Genomic DNA, 21,591 nt, shown 5'->3' with positions numbered 1-21,591 from the left:
TGGAGATTCATCTTTTTCCAATTAAACCAATTAAAAGATCAACATCAGTTGATCATGTAGAGTAGACTATAGAGATCAGCTGTAAAAATCTGTCTTTTAGTGCACCATCATCAAGCACTAAATACTTCATCATAAATTTACCATAAATCTATTAATAGCGTTTGATTTCTCATTCCCAGTTTAAACACACCGTATATAAATGAGTATGACCTCTGCTGAACAATCAACGCTCCCTGCTAGATTCTGCCCGTCAGGGCTCTTCTTATGTCAGTCAGAGTGAATCGGGTCATGTTCTCTATGGCACCGTTTCTCTTATCGATATCCTTTGGTGTGTGCTTCTGTTCCCAGACCTCTCAAGGACCACAGCCCCTGTGTGTGTGTGTGTGTGTGTGTGTGTGTGTGTGTGTGTGTGTGTGTGTGTGTGTGTGTGTGTGTGTGTGTGTGTGTGTGTGTGTGTGTGTGTGTGTGTGTGTGTGTGTGTGTGTGTGTGTGTGTGTGTGTGTGTGTGTGTGACGTGGGTGACTGCGCGTGTTTCCAAAACCTTGGGTCATGCGGAACAATTTGTCATCCCTAAACAAAACAATAAAGGGTGTGTGCTTGTTTTTCGATATCCTGTGACGTTCCTAGAAGGAGTGTGTGTGTGATGGGCCATAACGTGTCCTGAGAAGCAGGTGTGTTGAACTGTATATCACGATGACCTCCAGGCTTAAATAACCTCTATTCTTACTCTACATCAACTCTCTCTCTCTCTAGATTAACTATCCTCCATCTCACTCATTTTGGTCTCTTCCTCCCTTTCACAATTTTCCCTTTCTTTTGAATGAGCATCCCTTGCTCCACAGACTTAGAATATAATATATTTTCATGGCTATTAAAAAGATGAGTGAGGCCATGTTCATTTCTTATTTCTCTTCTTTGGTTCAGCCTCATGAATATCATTAGCTGTTGGCTTCTTGTATCTCACTAAAATAAATCGTCTCATCATAGGTTCAAAGATAAACGGTTGAACCACATGCACCAACAACAGACTGGAGGTTGGTTAATATCTAAGCACACACACACACACACACACACACACACACACACACACACACACACACACACACACACACACACACACACACACACACACCAGAATACAACACACACACACATACCACAATACAACACACACACCACAATACAACACACACACACCACAATACAACACACACACACCACAATACAACACACACACCACAATACAACACACACCACAATACAACACACACACACCACAATACAACACAACACAGCACACATAACACAATACAACACAACACACACACATACACACAATACAACACACACACACACAACAGAACACAATACAACACACACAACACAAGTAGATTCAAGCCATGTATATGCTACGTGTATTACCTTACAACAGTGCCATTGATTCAACACATTCTCTAGGAATCCCAAAAGATGATGGGCGGAAACCTTTTATGAAAGTCGATGACTAAACTCCTCTAGAGAAGGAAGCAACAATGACAGACAGTTACACGTTACTCTTTGTGGACTTTACAAAAACCCAACTAGGTGTTGAATAAAGCTAAATAAATTGCCTCTTCCTCTCCAAGTATTCAATTTGCTTGGTAGGTGACATCAGAGATTTCCAGGTAAGAGTTTATAGCCAATCCTTAATCATAATGGCCATATCATCGCAATGGCATCTGCCATTCTGCCATTTGATTGGTCTTCCACTCCCAAATCACAGGACCGGAAGGGTGTTACTGTGAACGGTGTGTGTGTTTGTGGGAGTGTGTGTGTGTGTGTGTGTGTGGGGGTGGGTGTGTGTGTGTGTGAGTGAAACAAGGTGACAAACACAATGTTCTTCTGTCTTGTCTATTGCCATCTGAATAGTTAATTACACTGACTCATCCACCACAGGTCCTCATCATCAGTCCTCCCTGACAGGCTACAGCTCTCTGTCAGTCTGGTCCTCACCATCAGTCCTCCCTGGCAGGCTACAGCTCTCTGTTAGTCTGGTCCTCACCATCAGTCCTCCCTGGCAGGCTACAGCACTCTGTTAGTCTGGTCCTCACCATCAGTCCTCCCTGGCAGGCTACAGCTCTCTGTTAGTCTGGTCCTCACCATCAGTCCTCCCTGGCAGGCTACAGCACTCTGTTAGTCTGGTCCTCACCATCAGTCCTCCCTGGCAGGCTACAGCACTCTGTTAGTCTGGTCCTCACCATCAGTCCTCCCTGGCAGGCTACAGCTCTCTGTCAGTCTGGTCCTCACCATCAGTCCTCCCTGGCAGGCTACATCTCTCTGTTAGTCTGGTCCTCACCATCAGTCCTCCCTGACAGGCTACAGCTCTCTGTCAGTCTGGTCCTCACCATCAGTCCTCCCTGACAGGCTACAGCTCTCTGTTAGTCTGCCATCATCTTCAGATGGGTCCAAAACAACAACAACAACATCACCATCACTCCTAAAAGCAGCAGTTTAGGAGCACAACCTAATATAGATTGCTTCCCAAATGGTGCCCTATTCCCTATAGTCCACTACTTTTGATCAGAGCTATATGGCCCCTGTTCAGATGTAGTGCACTATAATGAATAGTGTGCCATTTCGGACGCAGACATAATATAAACATGTTATGTATCCACCTAATATGAGGTATAGCACTTAGCCCCATATATCACCAATCAAGGGAGTCAGCGACAAGCTACCTGGAAATGTTCTGAGTAAAATTCCAATTGAAGGTCATCCAATCCCCATGGAGAATACGTTAGGAAAAAACATTCAGGTGATACAATTATTACTGAACTCGTCCACTGCCCTGTCTTCCCTTTCTGTTCTTGGACAACGCTCAGTAATTTACCATAAATCCAGCTGTATATCTTCTGCCTCCTGTTCTGTCTGCACTTTCTAGATTGTTAATGCATCAGTGGATGGGCAACATTATGTTTAGACTGCCTCTGTAAGAGTTTTATTTGAGGGCCATTTAGTACATGTGGAGCTTACATCCACTTAATGAAATGTATACATTGTAATTATCACAATATGGCCCTAATGCATACACTGCAGTCTCTTCTTATACATTCATTATGCTTTCAATCCTCTGCCAGCAGGCTTTTAGTGGTACAGACATTGTAGTTGCTATTGCTATCCTATCTATATTACCTTTGTGAAATACATTACTGGTGTTGCTTGGATTCAAGATGTTCTATAATATAGAATCTATATGATCTTTGATGGAAGAACAATTGATTCTATAGTTTCAACTACCCTGGGTACAAATACAAATCTAGCCATAGTATTTCACAAATAAAGACTACATTGAAAGAGAAAATGTAACTGTACATCCATAACAGAATTGTATAGGAGATGTTTACGCCTGTGACAGTCTGACACCGAGGGTTTCTGTATGGGAGCTGGGAGGCTCCATTCTGAAGTTTCTCTTGCTCACACTGCTGTTGAGATTGAGCAGCGAAGCGTTCACAGCTCTGCATTATATTACTGACAATTCAAAGGCGCGCGCCGAGAACACCATGTATCCCGATTTGGAACGACTTGGAGAGGGGGTGTCCATGCCTTTCATGTGGTGAAGGAGAAAACACTTTGCTTAATTTACCCAGGAATAGACGTAGAGGAAGGCAGTCCTTCTGGAGTGGAGTGCTTTGTATTGAAACACTGTAGAGGCGACGGTGGGTATTCTCCAGTGTACAGTTACGATCAGCCATCGAAACTTCTGCTTCAAGAATCTGTTTTCAATAAGGATTGCTTCTGAACTGAAAACGTAATGAACCATATAAGGCTGGAGATGTCACAGTTGAAATGTTACTGTAGGAAAGAAAGTGGAGACCCTGTTGTGCGCATTCTGGTTTATCCCAAAGAAAGCAAGTAGCCTATATGGTTACGCGCACGTTGTGCTTTGTGAGAAGAGGATTTCAACCAAACGAAAATGGCCCGGATTATTCTTTGCGCTTTGACATTAGTTTTGGCTGACTTTAATTAAACATAACTGTAGGTCTATTGAACATCCGTGGAATTGACCCCACAGTCCAAATGATGGAATGGCTCGTTGCTTTGTGTATTGGGATTCTGGTGGCCGTCATTTGGTCAGCTTCGAAATATTTTGGTACCCAGGGCGAGCCAGACGCACTCCTACAGGGGCTCGGAATTTCACGGCGGCAGACGAAGGAGATGGTCTCGGAGAGGTGCGTCTCAGACCGGGGGATCCCGGTGGACGGTGCTAATGCCCAGACATCCGACAGGGCAGGTGAGAATAAAGTCCCCGATGTTGCGCTGATATGCAAACCCTCGGCGCTGGCCAACTATCTCTTCAAACACTGCAGGACTTTCAGCAATTTCACAGCGTGCACTGGATGGACATGGCGGGCGAGTGCGTTTCTTCAGACAGTTTACGGCGCGTGCTGGCCGTACGAGAGCCCGGCGTATTTCGTGCGGGACTACCTGCAGTTGAACGACGACGGTCTGGTGTCGCTAGACTGGGCAGTGTCGATGGCCGGTGCGTCGTACCAGAAACGGAGGAGAACCTCGAGTAATTCCACGAGCCCAATCCTCCTCATCATACCCAACTCTTTTGGGAAAATCACTAGAAATGTGCTGAAGGTAGCCTAATGATTTAATGAATGATGAAATGTAATGCAATATTTGATCATAACCAGGCTTGTTCTTGTTCATCAAGTGAAAACACCCTCAGCCACAATGTGCCCAGTGCCCACTTGGGCCCTATTTGTCTTATGGTCTTAATGAAGGATACATTATGCTAGTTGTCTTGCTCCTTTTGACCTTTACTCTGACATCATAACTGTTACTAAGAACATAGCGTACCGTTCTATGGATGTCTATTAGGGACTGTTGTGGACAGTCTCTCGGGCAGAAATAAGTTTGACATAAACTCTAGACATCAGCTCTACACTGTAAAGGGGCACCTGTGAATTTGACAGCAGTTTACAGGCAGCTTGGTGGCAAGTAAAATGCAGTATTTCATATAACATTACACCTACTGTAATAATATGGTATCAAATCAAGTACTGTATAATGACATACAGTACAATACAGTAAAATTGACTGTATTATACTGTAAAAAGTACAATGCTACCATAATCTGAATGAATGGATGTATGGATGTATGACATTCATTGAGGGGAGGGTTCAATCTAGGAAGATTCTTGTAATGGTGAAATTACATAACAGTGAAATTATGTCTAATTCATCACTGCAGTGGTGTAACAAAAGGAGGTTGAACGAGATATGAGAAATGACCAGTGCCAATGCGTATTCCCATTGAGCATGGGGGGAATCTTGATTCAACTCAGTCTTGGCAAGCTGAGGAGGAGAGCAAGAAAGTGAACAACAAGAGCACAGTGCCATGCGATAAAACCAGGGCTTCAGAACAGTGATTGTTGTAATTGAGAAAGGCTTTAAGAAGGCTTTGCTCTGACTGGGCAGACTATGAGGGAAAGGATCACATCACTGCAGCTGCACTCCCAATAGCATAGTCCCGGATCATTTTGTGCTGTCTGCCAACTCATACATTATCACCCCCTACTAAATAAATACAAATCAGCAAGACAGCACAAACAGATCTGGGACAAGACTACACTCCAATGCCTGTTAGCCTTATAATGAGTCACTGTACCCTGCAGTCCAGACAATGTTGACACATTCTTCTGACACTTTCTATCCAAACCAGATCAAAAGCACCTGCCAATCCACTATAAAGTAGCCCAATTGAATGTACAACCGGACAATCTGGCTTGCATTGTTCCAAGCCTGATTTATGTACTCTGTTACTTTTGAGAGCAACAATCAAATCAAATCAAATCAAATTTATTTATATAGCCCTTCGTACATCAGCTGATATCTCAAAGTGCTGTACAGAAACCCAGCCTAAAACCCCAAACAGCAAGCAATGCAGGTGGAGAAGCACGGTGGCTAGGAAAAACTCCCTAGAAAGGCCAATACCTAGGAAGAAACCTAGAGAGGAACCAGGCTATGTGGGGTGGCCAGTCCTCTTCTGGCTGTGCCGGGTGGAGATTATAACAGAACATGGTCAAGATGTTCAATGTTCATAAATGACCAGCATGGTCGAATAATAATAAGGCAGAACAGTTGAAACTAGAGCAGCAGCACAGTCAGGTGGAAGTTGAAACTGGAGCAGCAGCATGGCCAGGTAGACTGGGGACAGCAAGGAGTCATCATGTCAGGTAGTCCTGGGGCATGGTCCTAGGGCTCAGGTCAGTTGAAACTGGAACAGCAGCATGGCCAGGTGGACTGGGGACAGCAAGGAGTCATCATGTCAGGTAGTCCTGGGGCATGGTCCTAGGGCTCAGGTCCTCCGAGAGAGAGAAAGAAAGAGAGAAGGAGAGAATTAGAGAACGCACACTTAGATTCACACAGGACACCGAATAGGACAGGAGAAGTACTCCAGATATAACAAACTGACCCCAGCCCCCCGACACATAAACTACTGCAGCATAAATACTGGAGGCTGAGACAGGAGGGGTCAGCAATAAGTCACTACCTTGACTGCTTGCACCCCCTACTAGCCTAGTCTGTCAACAATAAGTCACTACCTTGACTGCCAGCACCCCCTACTAGCCTAGTCTGTCAACAATAAGTCACTACCTTGACTCCCAGCACCCCCTACTAGCCTAGTCTGTCAACAATAAGTCACTACCTTGACTGCCAGCACCCCCTACTAGCCTAGTCTGTCAACAATAAGTCACTACCTTGACTCCCAGCACCCCCTACTAGCCTAGTCTGTCAACAATAAGTCACTACCTTGACTCCCAGCACCCCCTACTAGCCTAGTCTGTCAACAATAAGTCACTACCTTGACTCCCAGCACCCCCTACTAGCCTAGTCTGTCAACAATAAGTCACTACCTTGACTCCCAGCACCCCCTACTAGCCTAGTCTGTCAACAATAAGTCACTACCTTGACTCCCAGCACCCCCTACTAGCCTAGTCTGTCAACAATAAGTCACTACCTTGACTCCCAGCACCCCCTACTAGCCTAGTCTGTCAACAATAAGTCACTACCTTGACTGCCAGCACCCCCTACTAGCCTAGTCTGTCAACAATAAGTCACTACCTTGACTGCCAGCACCCCCTACTAGCCTAGTCTGTCAACAATAAGTCACTACCTTGACTCCCAGCACCCCCTACTAGCCTAGTCTGTCAACAATAAGTCACTACCTTGACTACCAGCACCCCCTACTAGCCTAGTCTGTCAACAATAAGTCACTACCTTGACTCCCAGCACCCCCTACTAGCCTAGTCTGTCAACAATAAGTCACTACCTTGACCGCCAGTAACCCCTACTAGCCTAGTCTGTCAACAATAAGTCACTACCTTGACTGCTTGCACCCCCTACTAGCCTAGTCTGTCAACAATAAGTCACTACCTTGACTGCCAGCACCCCCTACTAGCCTAGTCTGTCAACAATAAGTCACTACCTTGACTCCCAGCACCCCCTACTAGCCTAGTCTGTCAACAATAAGTCACTACCTTGACCGCCAGTAACCCCTACTAGCCTAGTCTGTCAACAATAAGTCACTACCTTGACTGCCAGCACCCCCTACTAGCCTAGTCTGTCAACAATAAGTCACTACCTTGACTGCCAGCACCCCCTACTAGCCTAGTCTGTCAACAATAAGTCACTACCTTGACTCCCAGCACCCCCTACTAGCCTAGTCTGTCAACAATAAGTCACTACCTTGACTGCCAGCACCCCCTACTAGCCTAGTCTGTCAACAATAAGTCACTACCTTGACTCCCAGCACCCCCTACTAGCCTAGTCTGTCAACAATAAGTCACTACCTTGACTCCCAGCACCCCCTACTAGCCTAGTCTGTCAACAATAAGTCACTACCTTGACTCCCAGCACCCCCTACTAGCCTAGTCTGTCAACAATAAGTCACTACCTTGACTCCCAGCACCCCCTACTAGCCTAGTCTGTCAACAATAAGTCACTACCTTGACTCCCAGCACCCCCTACTAGCCTAGTCTGTCAACAATAAGTCACTACCTTGACTCCCAGCACCCCCGACCAGCCTAGTCTGTCAACAATAAGTCACTACCTTGACTCCCAGCACCCCCTACTAGCCTAGTCTGTCAACAATAAGTCACTACATTGACTGCCAGCACCCCCTACTAGCCTAGTCTGTCAACAATAAGTCACTACCTTGACTGCCAGCACCCCCTACTAGCCTAGTCTGTCAACAATAAGTCACTACCTTGACTACCAGCACCCCCTACTAGCCTAGTCTGTCAACAATAAATCACTACCTTGACTCCCAGCACCCCCTACTAGCCTAGTCTGTCAACAATAAGTCACTACCTTGACTCCCAGCACCCCCTACTAGCCTAGTCTGTCAACAATAAGTCACTACCTTGACTCCCAGCACCCCCTACTAGCCTAGTCTGTCAACAATAAGTCACTACCTTGACTCCCAGCACCCCCTACTAGCCTAGTCTGTCAACAATAAGTCACTACCTTGACTCCCAGCACCCCCTACTAGCCTAGTCTGTCAACAATAAGTCACTACCTTGACTCCCAGCACCCCCTACTAGCCTAGTCTGTCAACAATAAGTCACTACCTTGACTCCCAGCACCCCCTACTAGCCTAGTCTGTCAACAATAAGTCACTACCTTGACTCCCAGCACCCCCTACTAGCCTAGTCTGTCAACAATAAGTCACTACCTTGACTCCCAGCACCCCCTACTAGCCTAGTCTGTCAACAATGGGAGCATTCATAGGCGCTGATTCACTATAAACAGCCTGTCAGCAATCATCAGAAAAAAGGGAATTAGGTTTAAGGTTTAAGTGAATCATTGTAGCCTAGGGAGATGAGAGAGGAAGAGATGGAAGGGGAAGAGGGAGAAATGGGGAGAATGAGAGATGCGAGAGGGAGATTTGGAGAAAGATCAATTCTGTCAGATGTGACTTTACTATTTTCTGGGAGATGGAGAACTGAATCAAATCAAATCAAATGTATTTACAAAGCCCTTCTTACATCAGCTGATATCTCATAGTGCTGTACAGAATCCCAGCCTAAAACCCCAAACAGCAAGCAATGCAGGTGTAGAAGCACGGTGGCTCGGAAAAACTCCCTAGAAAGGCCAGAACCTAGGAAGAAACCTAGAGAGGAACCAGGCTATGAGGGGTGGCCAGTCCTCTTCTGGCTGTGCCGGGTAGAGATTATAACAGAACATGGCCAAGAAGAAAAGGAATTCAAAATAAAAGTGAATGATTTTTATGTCTGTAGCCTAGGGAGATGGGGAAAGAACGAGAGCGTGGGATAGGTGGGAGATAGATTAGAATATGGGAAGAAAGATTGAACTAAAAGCGACTTATGTCAGATGTGACTTTCCTTTTTCCTGAGAGACCCAGAGAGCATCAGAGTGAGAGAGGGTGATCGGATGAAAGGAAGGAAGAGAGAGAGAGAGGATAAGAAGAGACAGGGAGAGGAAGAGAGAGAGAGAGAGGATAAGAAGAGACTGAGAGGAGAGCGGGAGAGAGAGAGAGAGGATAAGAAGAGACAGGGAGAGGAAGAGAGAGAGAGAGGATAAGAAGAGACAGGGAGAGGAAGAGAGAGAGAGAGGAAGAGAGAGTGAGTAAAGGGCCAATTCTGTTTGAATATTTTTTTATTTTGTCTTAATCGGTCAGCTCCAAGTGTGTGTTTGTGTGTGTGTGTGTTTGTGTGTGTGTGTGTGTGTGTGTGTGTGTGTGTGTGTGTGTGTGTGTGTGTGTGTGTGTGTGTGTGTGTGTGTGTGTGTGTGTGTGTGTGTCGGAAAGAAAGAATGAGGGAGAGAGAGAAGGAGTGGGAGAGAGAGAAAGCAGATAAGAAGAGTCTGGGAGAGAGAGAGAGGGAGAGAGAGAGAAAGAGAGAGAGAATAAGAAGAGACAGGGAGAGGAAGAGAGAGAGGGGGAGAGAAGTTGAGGGAGAGAGAGAGAGGATAAGAAGAGACAGTGAGAGGAAGAGAGAGAGAGAGAGAGAGAGAGAGAGGATAAGAAGGGACAGGGAGAGGAAGAGAGAGAGAGATAGCAAGAGAGAGAGAGAGAGAGAGGATAAGAAGAGACAGTGAGAGGAGAGCGGGAGAGAGAGAGAGAGAGGATACGAAGAGACAGGGAGAGGAAGAGAGAGAGAGAGAGAAGTTGAGAGAGAGAGAGAGGAAGAGAGAGAGCGGTGGAGAGAGAGAGAGAGGATAAGAAGAGACAGTGAGAGGAGAGCGGGAGAGAGAGAGTGAGAGAGAGAAAGAGAGAGAGGGAGAGAAGTTGAGAGAGAGAGAGAGAGGGGATAAGAAGAGACAGGGAGAGGAGAGCCGGGAGAGAGAGAGAGATGATAAGAAGAGACAGGGAGAGGAAGAGAGAGAGAGAGGATAAGAAGAGACAGGGAGAGGAAGATAGAGAGAGAGGATAAGAAGAGACATGGGGAGGAAGAGAGTGAGAGGGGATAAGAAGAGACAGGGAGAGGAAGAGAGAGAGGGGGATAAGAAGAGACAGGGAGAATAGAGCAGGAGAGAGAGAGAGAGAGAGAGAGAGAGAGAGAGAGGATAAGAAGAGACAGGGAGTGGAAGAGAGAGAGAGAGGATAAGAAGAAACTGGGATATTTTTTATTTTTTTATTTCACCTTTATTTAACCAGGTAGGCTAGTTGAGAACAAGTTCTCATTTGCAACTGCGACCTGGCCAAGATAAAGCATAGCAGTGTGAGCATACAACAAAGAGTTACACATGGAGTAAACAATTAACAAGTCAATAACACAGTAGAAAACAAAGGGGGGGTCTATATACAATGTGTGCAAAAGGCATGAGGAGGTAGGCAAATAATTACAATTTTGCAGATTAACACTGGAGTGATAAATGATCAGATGGTCATGTACAGGTAGAGATATTGGTGTGCAGAAGAGCAGAAAAGTAAATAAATAAAAACAGTATGGGGATGAGGTAGGTGAAAAAGGGTGGGCTATTTACCAATAGACTATGTACAGCTGCAGCGATCGGTTAGCTGCTCAGATAGCTGATGTTTGAAGTTGGTGAGGGAGATAAAAGTCTCCAACTTCAGCGATTTTTGCAATTCGTTCCAGTCACAGGCAGCAGAGTACTGGAACGAAAGGCGGCCAAATGAGGTGTTGGCTTTAGGGATGATCAGTGAGATACACCTGCTGGAGCGCGTGCTACGGATGGGTGTTGCCATCGTGACCAGTGAGCTGAGATAAGGCGGAGCTTTACCTAGCATAGACTTGTAGATGACCTGGAGCCAGTGGGTCTGGCGACGAATATGTAGCGAGGGCCAGACGACTAGAGCATACAAGTCGCAGTGGTGGGTGGTATAAGGTGCTTTAGTGACAAAACGGATGGCACTGTGATAGACTGCATCCAGTTTGCTGAGTAGAGTGTTGGAAGCCATTTTGTAGATGACATCGCCGAAGTCGAGGATCGGTAGGATAGTCAGTTTTACTAGGGTAAGCTTGGCGGCGTGAGTGAAGGAGGCTTTGTTGCGGAATAGAAAGCCGACTCTTGATTTGATTTTCGATTGGAGATGTTTGATATGAGTCTGGAAGGAGAGTTTGCAGTCTAGCCAGACACCTAGGTACTTATAGACGTCCACATATTCTAGGTCGGAACCATCCAGGGTGGTGATGCTAGTCGGGCATGCAGGTGCAGGCAGCGACCGGTTGAAAAGCATGCATTTGGTTTTACTAGCGTTTAAGAGCAGTTGGAGGCCACGGAAGGAGTGTTGTATGGCATTGAAGCTTGTTTGGAGGTTAGATAGCACAGTGTCCAAAGACGGGCCGAAAGTATATAGAATGGTGTCGTCTGCGTAGAGGTGGATCAGGGAATCGCCCGCAGCAAGACAACATCATTGATATACACAGAGAAAGAGTTCGCCCGAGAATTGAACCCTTGGCACCCCCATATGAGACTGCCAGAGGACCGGACACGCATGCCCTCCGATTTGACACATCTGAACTCTGTCTGCAAAGTAATTGGTGAACCAGGCAAGGCAGTCATCCGAAAACCGAGGCTCACTGAGTCTGGCCGATAAGAATGGGTAATTGAACACGAGTCCGAAAGCCTTGGCAAGGGTCGATGAAGACGGGCTGCACAGATACTGTCTTTTTATCGATGTGCGGTTATGATATCGTTAGTACATTGAGTGTGGGCTTGTGGTGCAGGAGAGCGGGAGAGGAGAGATGAGAGCCGAAGATAAGAAGTGACAGGAGAGAGGAAGGACGAGAGAGAGGATAAGAAGAGATCCAGGGTAGGAAGAGAGAGAGGGGGGATAAGAATGAGACAGGGAGTAATAGAGCATAAGAGAGAGAAGGATAATAAGTGACAGGTGTAGGAGAGCGGGAGCAGGAGAGAGAGAGAGAGAGAGAGGATAAGAAGTGACAGGGAGAGGAAGAGAGAGAGAGAGAGCATAAGAAGTGAAGGGAGAGGAAGAGAGAGAGAGAGAGGATAAGAAGAGACAGGGAGAATAGAGCAGGAGAGAGAGAGAGAGGATAAGAAGTGACAGGGAGAATAGAGCAGGAGAGAGAAGAGAGAGAAGAAGAGAGGATAAGAAGATAGAGACAGGAGAATAAGGCAGGAGAGAGAGAAAGAGGATAGAAGAGACAGTGGAGAATAGAGCAGAGAGAGAGAGAGGATAAGAAGTGACAGGGGTAGGAGAGCGGGAGAGAGAGAGAGAGAGAGAGAGAGAGAGAGAGAGGATAAGAAGTGACAGGAGAGGAGAACGGAGAGAGAGAAGGAATACAGAAGAGACAGTAGAGAGAGAGAGGAGAGGTAGCAGAACTGGGATAGGAGAGCGGGAGAGAGAGAGAGGATAAGTATGATGTGACTGTGATACCCCTCCAGTATGATGACTTGACTGTGATACCCCTCCAGTATGATGACTTGACTGTGATACCCCTCCAGTATGATGACTTGACTGTGATACCCCTCCAGTATGATGACTTGACTGTGATACCCCTCCAGTATGATGACTTGACTGTGATACCCCTCCAGTATGATGACTTGACTGTGATACCCTCCAGTATGATGACTTGACTGTGATACCCCTCCAGTATGATGACTTGACTGTGATACCCCTCCAGTATGATGACTTGACTGTGATACACCTCCAGTATGATGACTTGACTGTGAGACCCCTCCAGTATGATGACTTGAATGTGATACACCTCCAGTATGATGACTTGACTGTGATACCCTCCAGTATGATGACTTGACTGTGATACCCCTCCAGTATGATGACTTGACTGTGATACCCCTCCAGTATGATGACTTGACTGTGATACACCTCCAGTATGATGACTTGACTGTGATACCCCTCCAGTATGATGACTTGACTGTGATACACCTCCAGTATGATGACTTGACTGTGATACCCCTCCAGTATGATGACTTGACTGTGATACACCTCCAGTATGATGACTTGACTGTGATACCCCTCCAGTATGATGACTTGACTGTGATACCCCTCCAGTATGATGACTTGACTGTGATACCCCTCCAGTATGATGACTTGACTGTGATACCCCTCCAGTATGATGACTTGACTGTGATACCCCTCCAGTATGATGACTTGACTGTGATACCCTCCAGTATGATGACTTGACTGTGATACCCCTCCAGTATGATGACTTGACTGTGATACCCCTCCAGTATGATGACTTGACTGTGATACACCTCCAGTATGATGACTTGACTGTGAGACCCCTCCAGTATGATGACTTGAATGTGATACACCTCCAGTATGATGACTTGACTGTGATACCCTCCAGTATGATGACTTGACTGTGATACCCCTCCAGTATGATGACTCGACTGTGATACCCCTCCAGTATGATGACTTGACTGTGATACACCTCCAGTATGATGACTTGACTGTGATACCCCTCCAGTATGATGACTTGACTGTGATACACCTCCAGTATGATGACTTGACTGTGATACCCCTCCAGTATGATGACTTGACTGTGATACCCTTCCAGTATAATGACTTTGCCTTTGCATTTAACAGTTGTGTTATGACAGTGATGATGTCATTTCTGCGGTTGGTCGAGTCAGAGACAAATCCCTTTGGTCTTGTTCACAGAGCTGTTTTCCGGCTGAATGTTGGACTTTGAATATTTGAGGGAGTTTGTGAGAGTTTGACATAATTAATCTGAAGAATGTGGCAGTCTGTAAATGTGTTATGTGTTGCAGACTCATGTGTAGGTGTGTGTGTGGCAGGATGTACTGTAGGTGTGTAGGTGTGTGTCTGCGACTGTACAGGCATGAGTTTGTGTGTGTGTGGGCGTGTGCATGCTTCCGGGTTTCTCGAGTCTCTGTGACAAGAATTCCTCATTGGCTCGACACTGGCAGCATCGTCGAGAGGGAAAACAAATGGAGGACTGAAGCAAAGTTAACCTGCTTTATACCTCATCATCCTTATGTTGGAAAACAGCTGTACTTCAATGAAATAGTGTAGCCACATTAATACTGCTGTGATCCACTATAGTAGTAGGATGAATTGATTCAGAGGGAGAGAGGTTGAGAGAGAGAGAGAGGTTGAGAGGTTGAGAAAGAGAGAGACAGAGAGAGGGAGAGAGGTTGAGAAAGAGAGAGACAGAGAGAGACAGCGAGAGAGATAGAAATAGAGAGAGAGAAAAACAGAGAGAGGGATAGAAACACGGAGGGAGAAAGGTTGAGAGAGCGAGAGAAACAGAGAGAGAGATAGAAATAGATAGTGGGAGAGAGGTTGAGAGAAAGGAGAGAGGTTGAGAGAAAGGAGAGAGGTTGAGAGAGATAGAAAGAGAGAGGGAGAGAGAGGAAAGGAGAGAGGTTGAGAGAGAGATAGAAAGAGAGAGGGAGAGAGGTTGAGAGAAAGGAGAGAGAGGGAAGGAGAGAGGTTGAGAGAGAGATAGAAAGAGAGAGGGAGAGAGGTTGAGAAAGAGAGAGACCAGAGAGAGAAAAACAGAGAGAGAGAGAAACACAGAGGGAGAAAGGTTGAGAGAGCGAGAGAAACAGAGAGAGAGATAGAACTAGATAGTGGGAGAGAGGTTGAGAGAAAGGAGAGAGGTTGAGAGAGAGAGGGAGAGGGAGAGAGAAGTTGAGAGAGAGAGGGAGAGAGAGACAGAGAGAGAGGGAGAGATAGAAACAGAGAGAGGGAGAGAAGTTGAGATAGAAACAGAGAGAGAGAGGGAGAGAAGTTGAGAGAGAGGGAGAGACAGAGAGAGGGAGGGAGAGAAGTTGAGAGAGAGAGAGAGAGAGACAGAGAAAGAGAGAGAGAGAGGGAGGGAGAGAAGTTGAGAGAGAGAGAGACAGAGAAAGAGAGAGAGAGAGAGAGAGAGAGACAGAGAAAGAGAGAGAGAGAGAGAGAGAGGGAGGGAGAGAAGTTGAGAGAGAGAGAGAGAGAGAGACAGAGAAAGAGAGAGAGATGGAGGAGAAGTTGAGAGAGAGAGAGAGACAGAGAAAGAGAGAGAGGGAGTGAGAGAATTTGAGAGAGAGAGGGAGAGAGAGAGAAGTTGAGAGAGACAGAGAGAGAGGGAGAGATAGAAACAGAGAGAGAGGGAGAGAAGTTGAGAGAGATAGAAAGAAAGAAAGAAATGCAGAGAGAAGGGATGATATCCAGGTTTAAGAAGAGAGAAAGGATGATATCCAGGGTTAAGAAGAGAGAAAGGATGATATCCAGGTTTAAGAAGAGAGAAAGGATGATATCCAGGTTTAAGAAGAGAGAAAGGATGATATCCAGGTTTAAGAAGAGAGAAAGGATGATATCCAGGTTTAAGAAGAGAGAAAGGATGATATCCAGGTTTAAGTGTTCTTGCATGTTTCTCAGCTCTGTAAATATGCAGCGATCTGTTACACCTCCTCTTGGTCTCGCTAGTCTCTCTAATCATTGTCTTCTTATAGCTCTGTGAAGCTGTTCATTCATACTCTGTGGGTGTGTTGGAAATGGCACCCTATTCCCTATAAAGTGCATTACTTTCGATAGGGAATAGGAGGCCATTTCAGATGCAGCCTGTGTTGGTGGTGTTACAGTTCATGGTCAGTTGAAACATTCAATGTTGTATTAGATTTATGTAGGGCTTTTCCAAAGACCTATCATATTCTGACCTCACAGTTCATAGTCAGTCATGCATTAATGGATTAATGGATTTAAATTGTGCTTTTACATTGACCAAACACTATGTGAGCTTACACTGACAACTGTGTCCCCATTTGATGATGTCACAGTTCATCCTGTAGTGAGGTGAACCAATGATTGATTGGACCTCACCGCTATGTCACTTCAATTCAATAAAGGTCTATATTGTCATGAATTACATGATGTTCTGTTTCCTGTCCTTCAGCTCTGTGAGGTGGCGTTGTCCCACGGCTACCTCCCTGTGGTGTTTAACCGGCGCAGCCACAACGCCACCCCCCTCAGCACCGTCAAGCTGCAGCAGTTTGGCGACCCAGGGGACCTACGCGAGGCTGTGCGCTACATGCGCTACAGGCAGCCCGTGAGCCGGCTGTACGCGGTGAGCGAGAGCACGGGGTCTGGCCTCCTCCTCTCCTACCTAGGCGAGTGTGGTTCATCCAGCTACGTGACGGCCGCCGCTTGCCTCTCGCCAGTGTTCCGCTGCCAGAGCTGGTTTGAGAAAGGACCCATCTGGCCCCTACACTGGGCTCTGGTGACTTACCAGAAGATATGCCTCAACAGGTGAGGGATGGAGGGATGGAGAGGGAGAGGAAAGGGATGGAGAGGGGAGGAGAGGGATGGAGGGGAGATGGAGGGAGAGGAGAGGAGAGGGATGGAGAGGGAGATGAGAGGTATGGAGAGGGAGAGGAGAGGAATGGAGATGGAGAGGAGAGGGATGGAGAGTGGAGGAGAGGAATGGAGGGGAGAGGAGAGGGGAGGAGAGGGAGAGGAGAGGGAGAGGAGAGGGATGGAGAGGAATGGAGGGGAGAGTAGAGGGATGAGAGGGAGAGGATGGAGAGGGAGAGGAGAGGGATGGAGAGGGAGAGGAGAGGGAGAGGAGAGGGATGGAGAGGGGAGGAGAAGGATAGAGAGGGAGAGGAGAGGGATGGAGAAGGATAGAGAGGGGAGGAGAGGGATGGAGAGGGAGAGATGAGGGATGGAGAGGAATGGAGGGAGAGGGGAGGGAGGGAGAGAGAGATGGAGGGAGGGAGTGAGGCAGGGAGGGAGGGACGGACGGGCGGACAAACAAACAGGGTAGGGAGGGATGGAGGGCGAGCAGAGGGTGGAGCGAGAAAGAGAGAAACCTGATTGAGAAGAGGAGAAGAAAGGGAATAATGTCACATACCCTGATATTACAGGATTTGATTAAAATACAATACCATTACCATGGCAACCGCTGCCCACCGTGCTATTGATCTAGCAGGGCATCGGGACCCAACTTGTGGTTTCACAATCAATGCTAACAAGGATGTTATAGAGCCATGCAGCTCTTCTAGATTGATTTACTGATTGTACTTTTTTGTGTGTGTGGCTGTGTGTGGGTGTTGTGTGTGTCTTTATGTTTGTGTGTGTGTGTGTGTGTGTGTGTGTCCTTGTCTGGGTATATCTAGGTACAGGACAGTGCTGGGTGAGACAGTGCACACCGATGCCCTTTTCTCCAGCTGTTCCATGCGTGGCCTGGAGGAGGTGTTGTTCTGCCAGCAGCCAGGCCCTAAAGGAGCCCTGGCCCTAGCAGGGGGCACCAGCAGCAGCAGTGGGGGAGCCTGGGAGGCCTACTGGGAACGCAATGAACCCCTCCGGGACGTAGACGAAGTCGCCATCCCCGTTCTGAGTGTCTGTGCTCAGGATGACCCTATCAGAGGAGACCCCCAGTCTACCCTACCCCTGGAACTCTTCGAGAGCAACCCCCACTTCTTCCTGCTGCTGACCACCAGGGGGGGACACTGTGGCTTTAACACTCAGGAAGGGAGTGCTTTCTCTGGGGCAGGGACCTTTGGAGGGACACCTGGGACTAGCTGGAGCCACCGGGCCCTGCTGGAGTTCTTTAGAGCCACCACGGACTTCATTGCGGCAGAGGAGAGGGCTAAGCAGGCTGCCAGACGGAGGGGCCTGGGGGGTAGCAGCCAGGGCAAAGTCTTCAGACATCGTAGTGTCAGTAGCTGTAGGAGAATGCCTGCATGCTCACATAATATACACACTATCTACAACTGGCAGAGGTCTTATACACGATGAGCTGGGGTGATGATATTGGATATTATGGATGATAAGGGATTTATATTATGGATGATAAGGGATTTATATTATGGATGATAAGGGATTGATATTATGGATGATAAGGGATTTATATTATGGATGATAAGGGATTTATATTATGGATGATAAGGGATTTATATTATGTATGATAAGGGATTGATATTATGGATGATAAGGGATTGATATTATGGATGATAAGGGATTTATATTATGGATGATAAGGGATTGATATTATGGATGATAAGGGATTTATATTATGGATGATAAGGGATTGATATTATGGATGATATGGGATTTATATTATGGATGATAAGGGATTTATATTATGGATGATAAGGGATTGATATTATGGATGATAAGGGATTGATATTATGGATGATAAGGGATTGATATTATGGATGATAAGGGATTTATATTATGGATGATAAGGGATTTATATTATGGATGATAAGGGATTTATATTATGTATGATAAGGGATTTATATTATGGATGATAAGGGATTGATATTATGGATGATAAGGGATTTATATTATGGATGATAAGGGATTTATATTATGGATGATAAGGGATTGATATTATGGATGATAAGGGATTGATATTATGGATGATAAGGGATTTATATTATGGATGATAAGGGATTTATATTATGGATGATAAGGGATTGATATTATGGATGATAAGGGATTTATATTATGGATGATAAGGAATTGATATTATGGATGATAAGGGATTGTATCTGCAGCACAAGAAAGCTTTGCATTTAACGGCTGAATATTAATCTGTGTGCAAGCAGTCACCTGGGTAATTAACGGAACATGGTTTCATTGACACACACACACACACACACACACACACACACACACACACACACACACACACACACTCAGAATTTAAGGATGAACACTCCAAAATACACTACGTGTAACCAGAAAAGCCTGTGTGTGTGTGCGGGTGGGTGTGCGTGTGCCTCTGCCCAATGACTGTCCAAAAATACCCGTCTGGACACTGGACTGCCAGTATTTCTCTGATGAGACCATCAGATTCATGGGGAAACTATGTGTAATGATATGGTGATGTTTTGCTGAACTGGGTGGAACCAGTTGGGGTTGTGGCTTTTCACACATGTTGTAATTCAAACTCTGACTGGGGTACATTGAATGTAGCTGCAATCTGCAACTTTGAATTGGCACTGTTAGTGACATGATGATTTTCCTGTAGTTTTCTAAACAATGTTAAACGAGTGTTAAACGTGTTAAATGATCTGAATCATTGTGAAGGAACGATGTGATAAAAGAAAAAGAGGGACTGTATCATGGAACGATTTCATGAATTACAGTAATGTTGTGTAACATTGTATCAATTTAACAGTCTTCAGCTACTGTATGTAGAACTTTATGTACAATACTGCGTGTGTCATACTTAGAACTTTGTGACTATGTACAGTATAGTTCTGTTTCTCTGAGGATTCATCAAACACATGGAGAGTTTTCCATTTAGACGTCTCCTAAAATAGCTCTATGCCCAGAGCGATACCACTGTCTTTGTGTGTGTGTGTGTGTCTGTCTATCTGTCTGTCTGTATGTTTGGGGTGTGCATTCGTGTGTGTGTGTGTGTGTGTATGTGTCTGTATGTGTGTGGTGTGTATTTGTGTGTGCATACATGTGTGTGTCTGTCTATCTGTCTGTCTGTATGTTTGGGGTGTGCATTCGTGTGTGTGTGTGTGTATGTGTCTGTATGTGTGTGGTGTGTATTTGTGTGTGCATACATGTGTGTGTCTGTGTGTGACCGTGTGATCTGATTAGATATCTCTCCACGGTGTGTCCCTACAGATCCTCATCTACACAGACAGCTGCTACTGCTGGACCACAGAGCCAACTCTACAGTTAGCATCAAGCCCTGACCCTTTACAAAATACACTACCCATCCTTGGTGCCACGACTCCAGGATGACTAAAGCCGTATCTGTAATCCTACCTTATTGTACCAGGGCCATAGGTGTAGTCTACGATCGCTCCACTTTTGTAAACCTATGGTTTTAATGTATCAGTTTGCACCTACATTGTAATGACACTGTAACTACCATGTAAATACAGGTATTACATATGATCCCAGTGCCCAGACAACTTCAGCACGGAACATAGCCACTGTTATTTGTTACAACAGTCTTTCTGGTTCTACAAATGGCAATGAGCCGAAGCAGCCTGCCTAGAATGCTCATTCTTTTGTTGTTCATTTTCATTTAGTGAAATGTGAACTAGAGCAGACAGACATAGGGGCGACAGAAACAATAACCACCAGGCCTCTCAGTCTCTTGGCCCAATGAAGTTGTTAACATTGAATTGGCCTTTAACACGTTGCTTATTGAATTCAAGCCCCAATGTCCGCGTCTGTCCAATTGAATTTGCAATGATTGATATTGCATTAGCGTTCATAGCTTCTAATGACCGAGTCCCTTGATATGATCAAGATATATTCATAGGTCAGTGAGAGAACCTGTAGAATACAGAGAATATTATAATGGATTTGTTTGATGACTAAGAGGCTAGTGCTGTGTTGACATACTGTATTATTTCACTAAGGTGAGGACCGCCATCTTGTGGCTATTGGGTGCAAGTGACATTCCACAAGTTTTGAAAAACCAAATACACTGGAGAATATATCTATATATTTTTTAACCTTTATTTAACTAGAAAATTCAGTTAACAACAAATGCTAATTTGACGGCCTATCCCAGCCAAACCCTAACTGGGCGGTAGCAGCCAGGGCAAAGTCTTCAGACATCGTAGTGTCAGTAGCTGTATATATTTTTTAACCTTTATTTAACTAGAAAATTCAGTTAACAACAAATGCTAATTTGACGGCCTATCCCAGCCAAACCCTAACTGGGCGATGCTGGGCCAATTGTGTGCCGCCCTATGGGACTCCAAATCAGCCTGGAATCAAACTAAGGTCTGGAGTGACGCCTCTAGCACTGAGATGCAGTGCCTTAGACCGCTGCGCCACTCGGGAGCCCATAAAAAGGCTAGATAGCCACTAATACAGCCTTGAATATAAGCTATGTTGTGATTCATGGATACATAGAGCACCACAGCTTCACATGAATCTATCAGATTTTCACATGATACCTTTTTAAGGAATGTTACAAAATGCTGCCAGTCACTTTTTACACATTTTATAATGCACTCAATGAAAAAAATACATTATTGGAATAATTCAAGGACTAACTATGATATAATTCAAAAACCGAGTCTGAATAACAAACATAAAACAACAGCAACATTAATACAGTATGCATTTCCATTAATACAGTATGCATTTCCATTAATACAGTATACATTTCCATTAATACAGTATACATTTCCATT

At 45.6% G+C, this 21,591-nt stretch overlaps 1 protein-coding gene across 1 annotated transcript; it reads left to right on the top strand.

Moving 5' to 3' along the window:
- Positions 1-3,409: 3,409 nt before the first annotated feature.
- LOC116353637 (protein ABHD15-like) lies at positions 3,410-18,290 on the top strand. Its single transcript, XM_031790776.1, has 3 exons — positions 3,410-4,623; positions 16,362-16,714; positions 17,584-18,290. Exons 1-3 carry the CDS (start codon positions 4,057-4,059, stop codon positions 18,203-18,205), a joined length of 1,542 nt encoding a protein of 513 aa, XP_031646636.1. The 5' UTR covers positions 3,410-4,056; the 3' UTR covers positions 18,206-18,290.
- Positions 18,291-21,591: the final 3,301 nt, after the last annotated feature.

Source organism: Oncorhynchus kisutch, linkage group LG15 (assembly GCF_002021735.2).
Source record: "Oncorhynchus kisutch isolate 150728-3 linkage group LG15, Okis_V2, whole genome shotgun sequence".
Taxonomy (NCBI): domain Eukaryota; kingdom Metazoa; phylum Chordata; class Actinopteri; order Salmoniformes; family Salmonidae; genus Oncorhynchus; species Oncorhynchus kisutch.
This window is presented reverse-complemented; position numbering and strand designations above follow the sequence as displayed.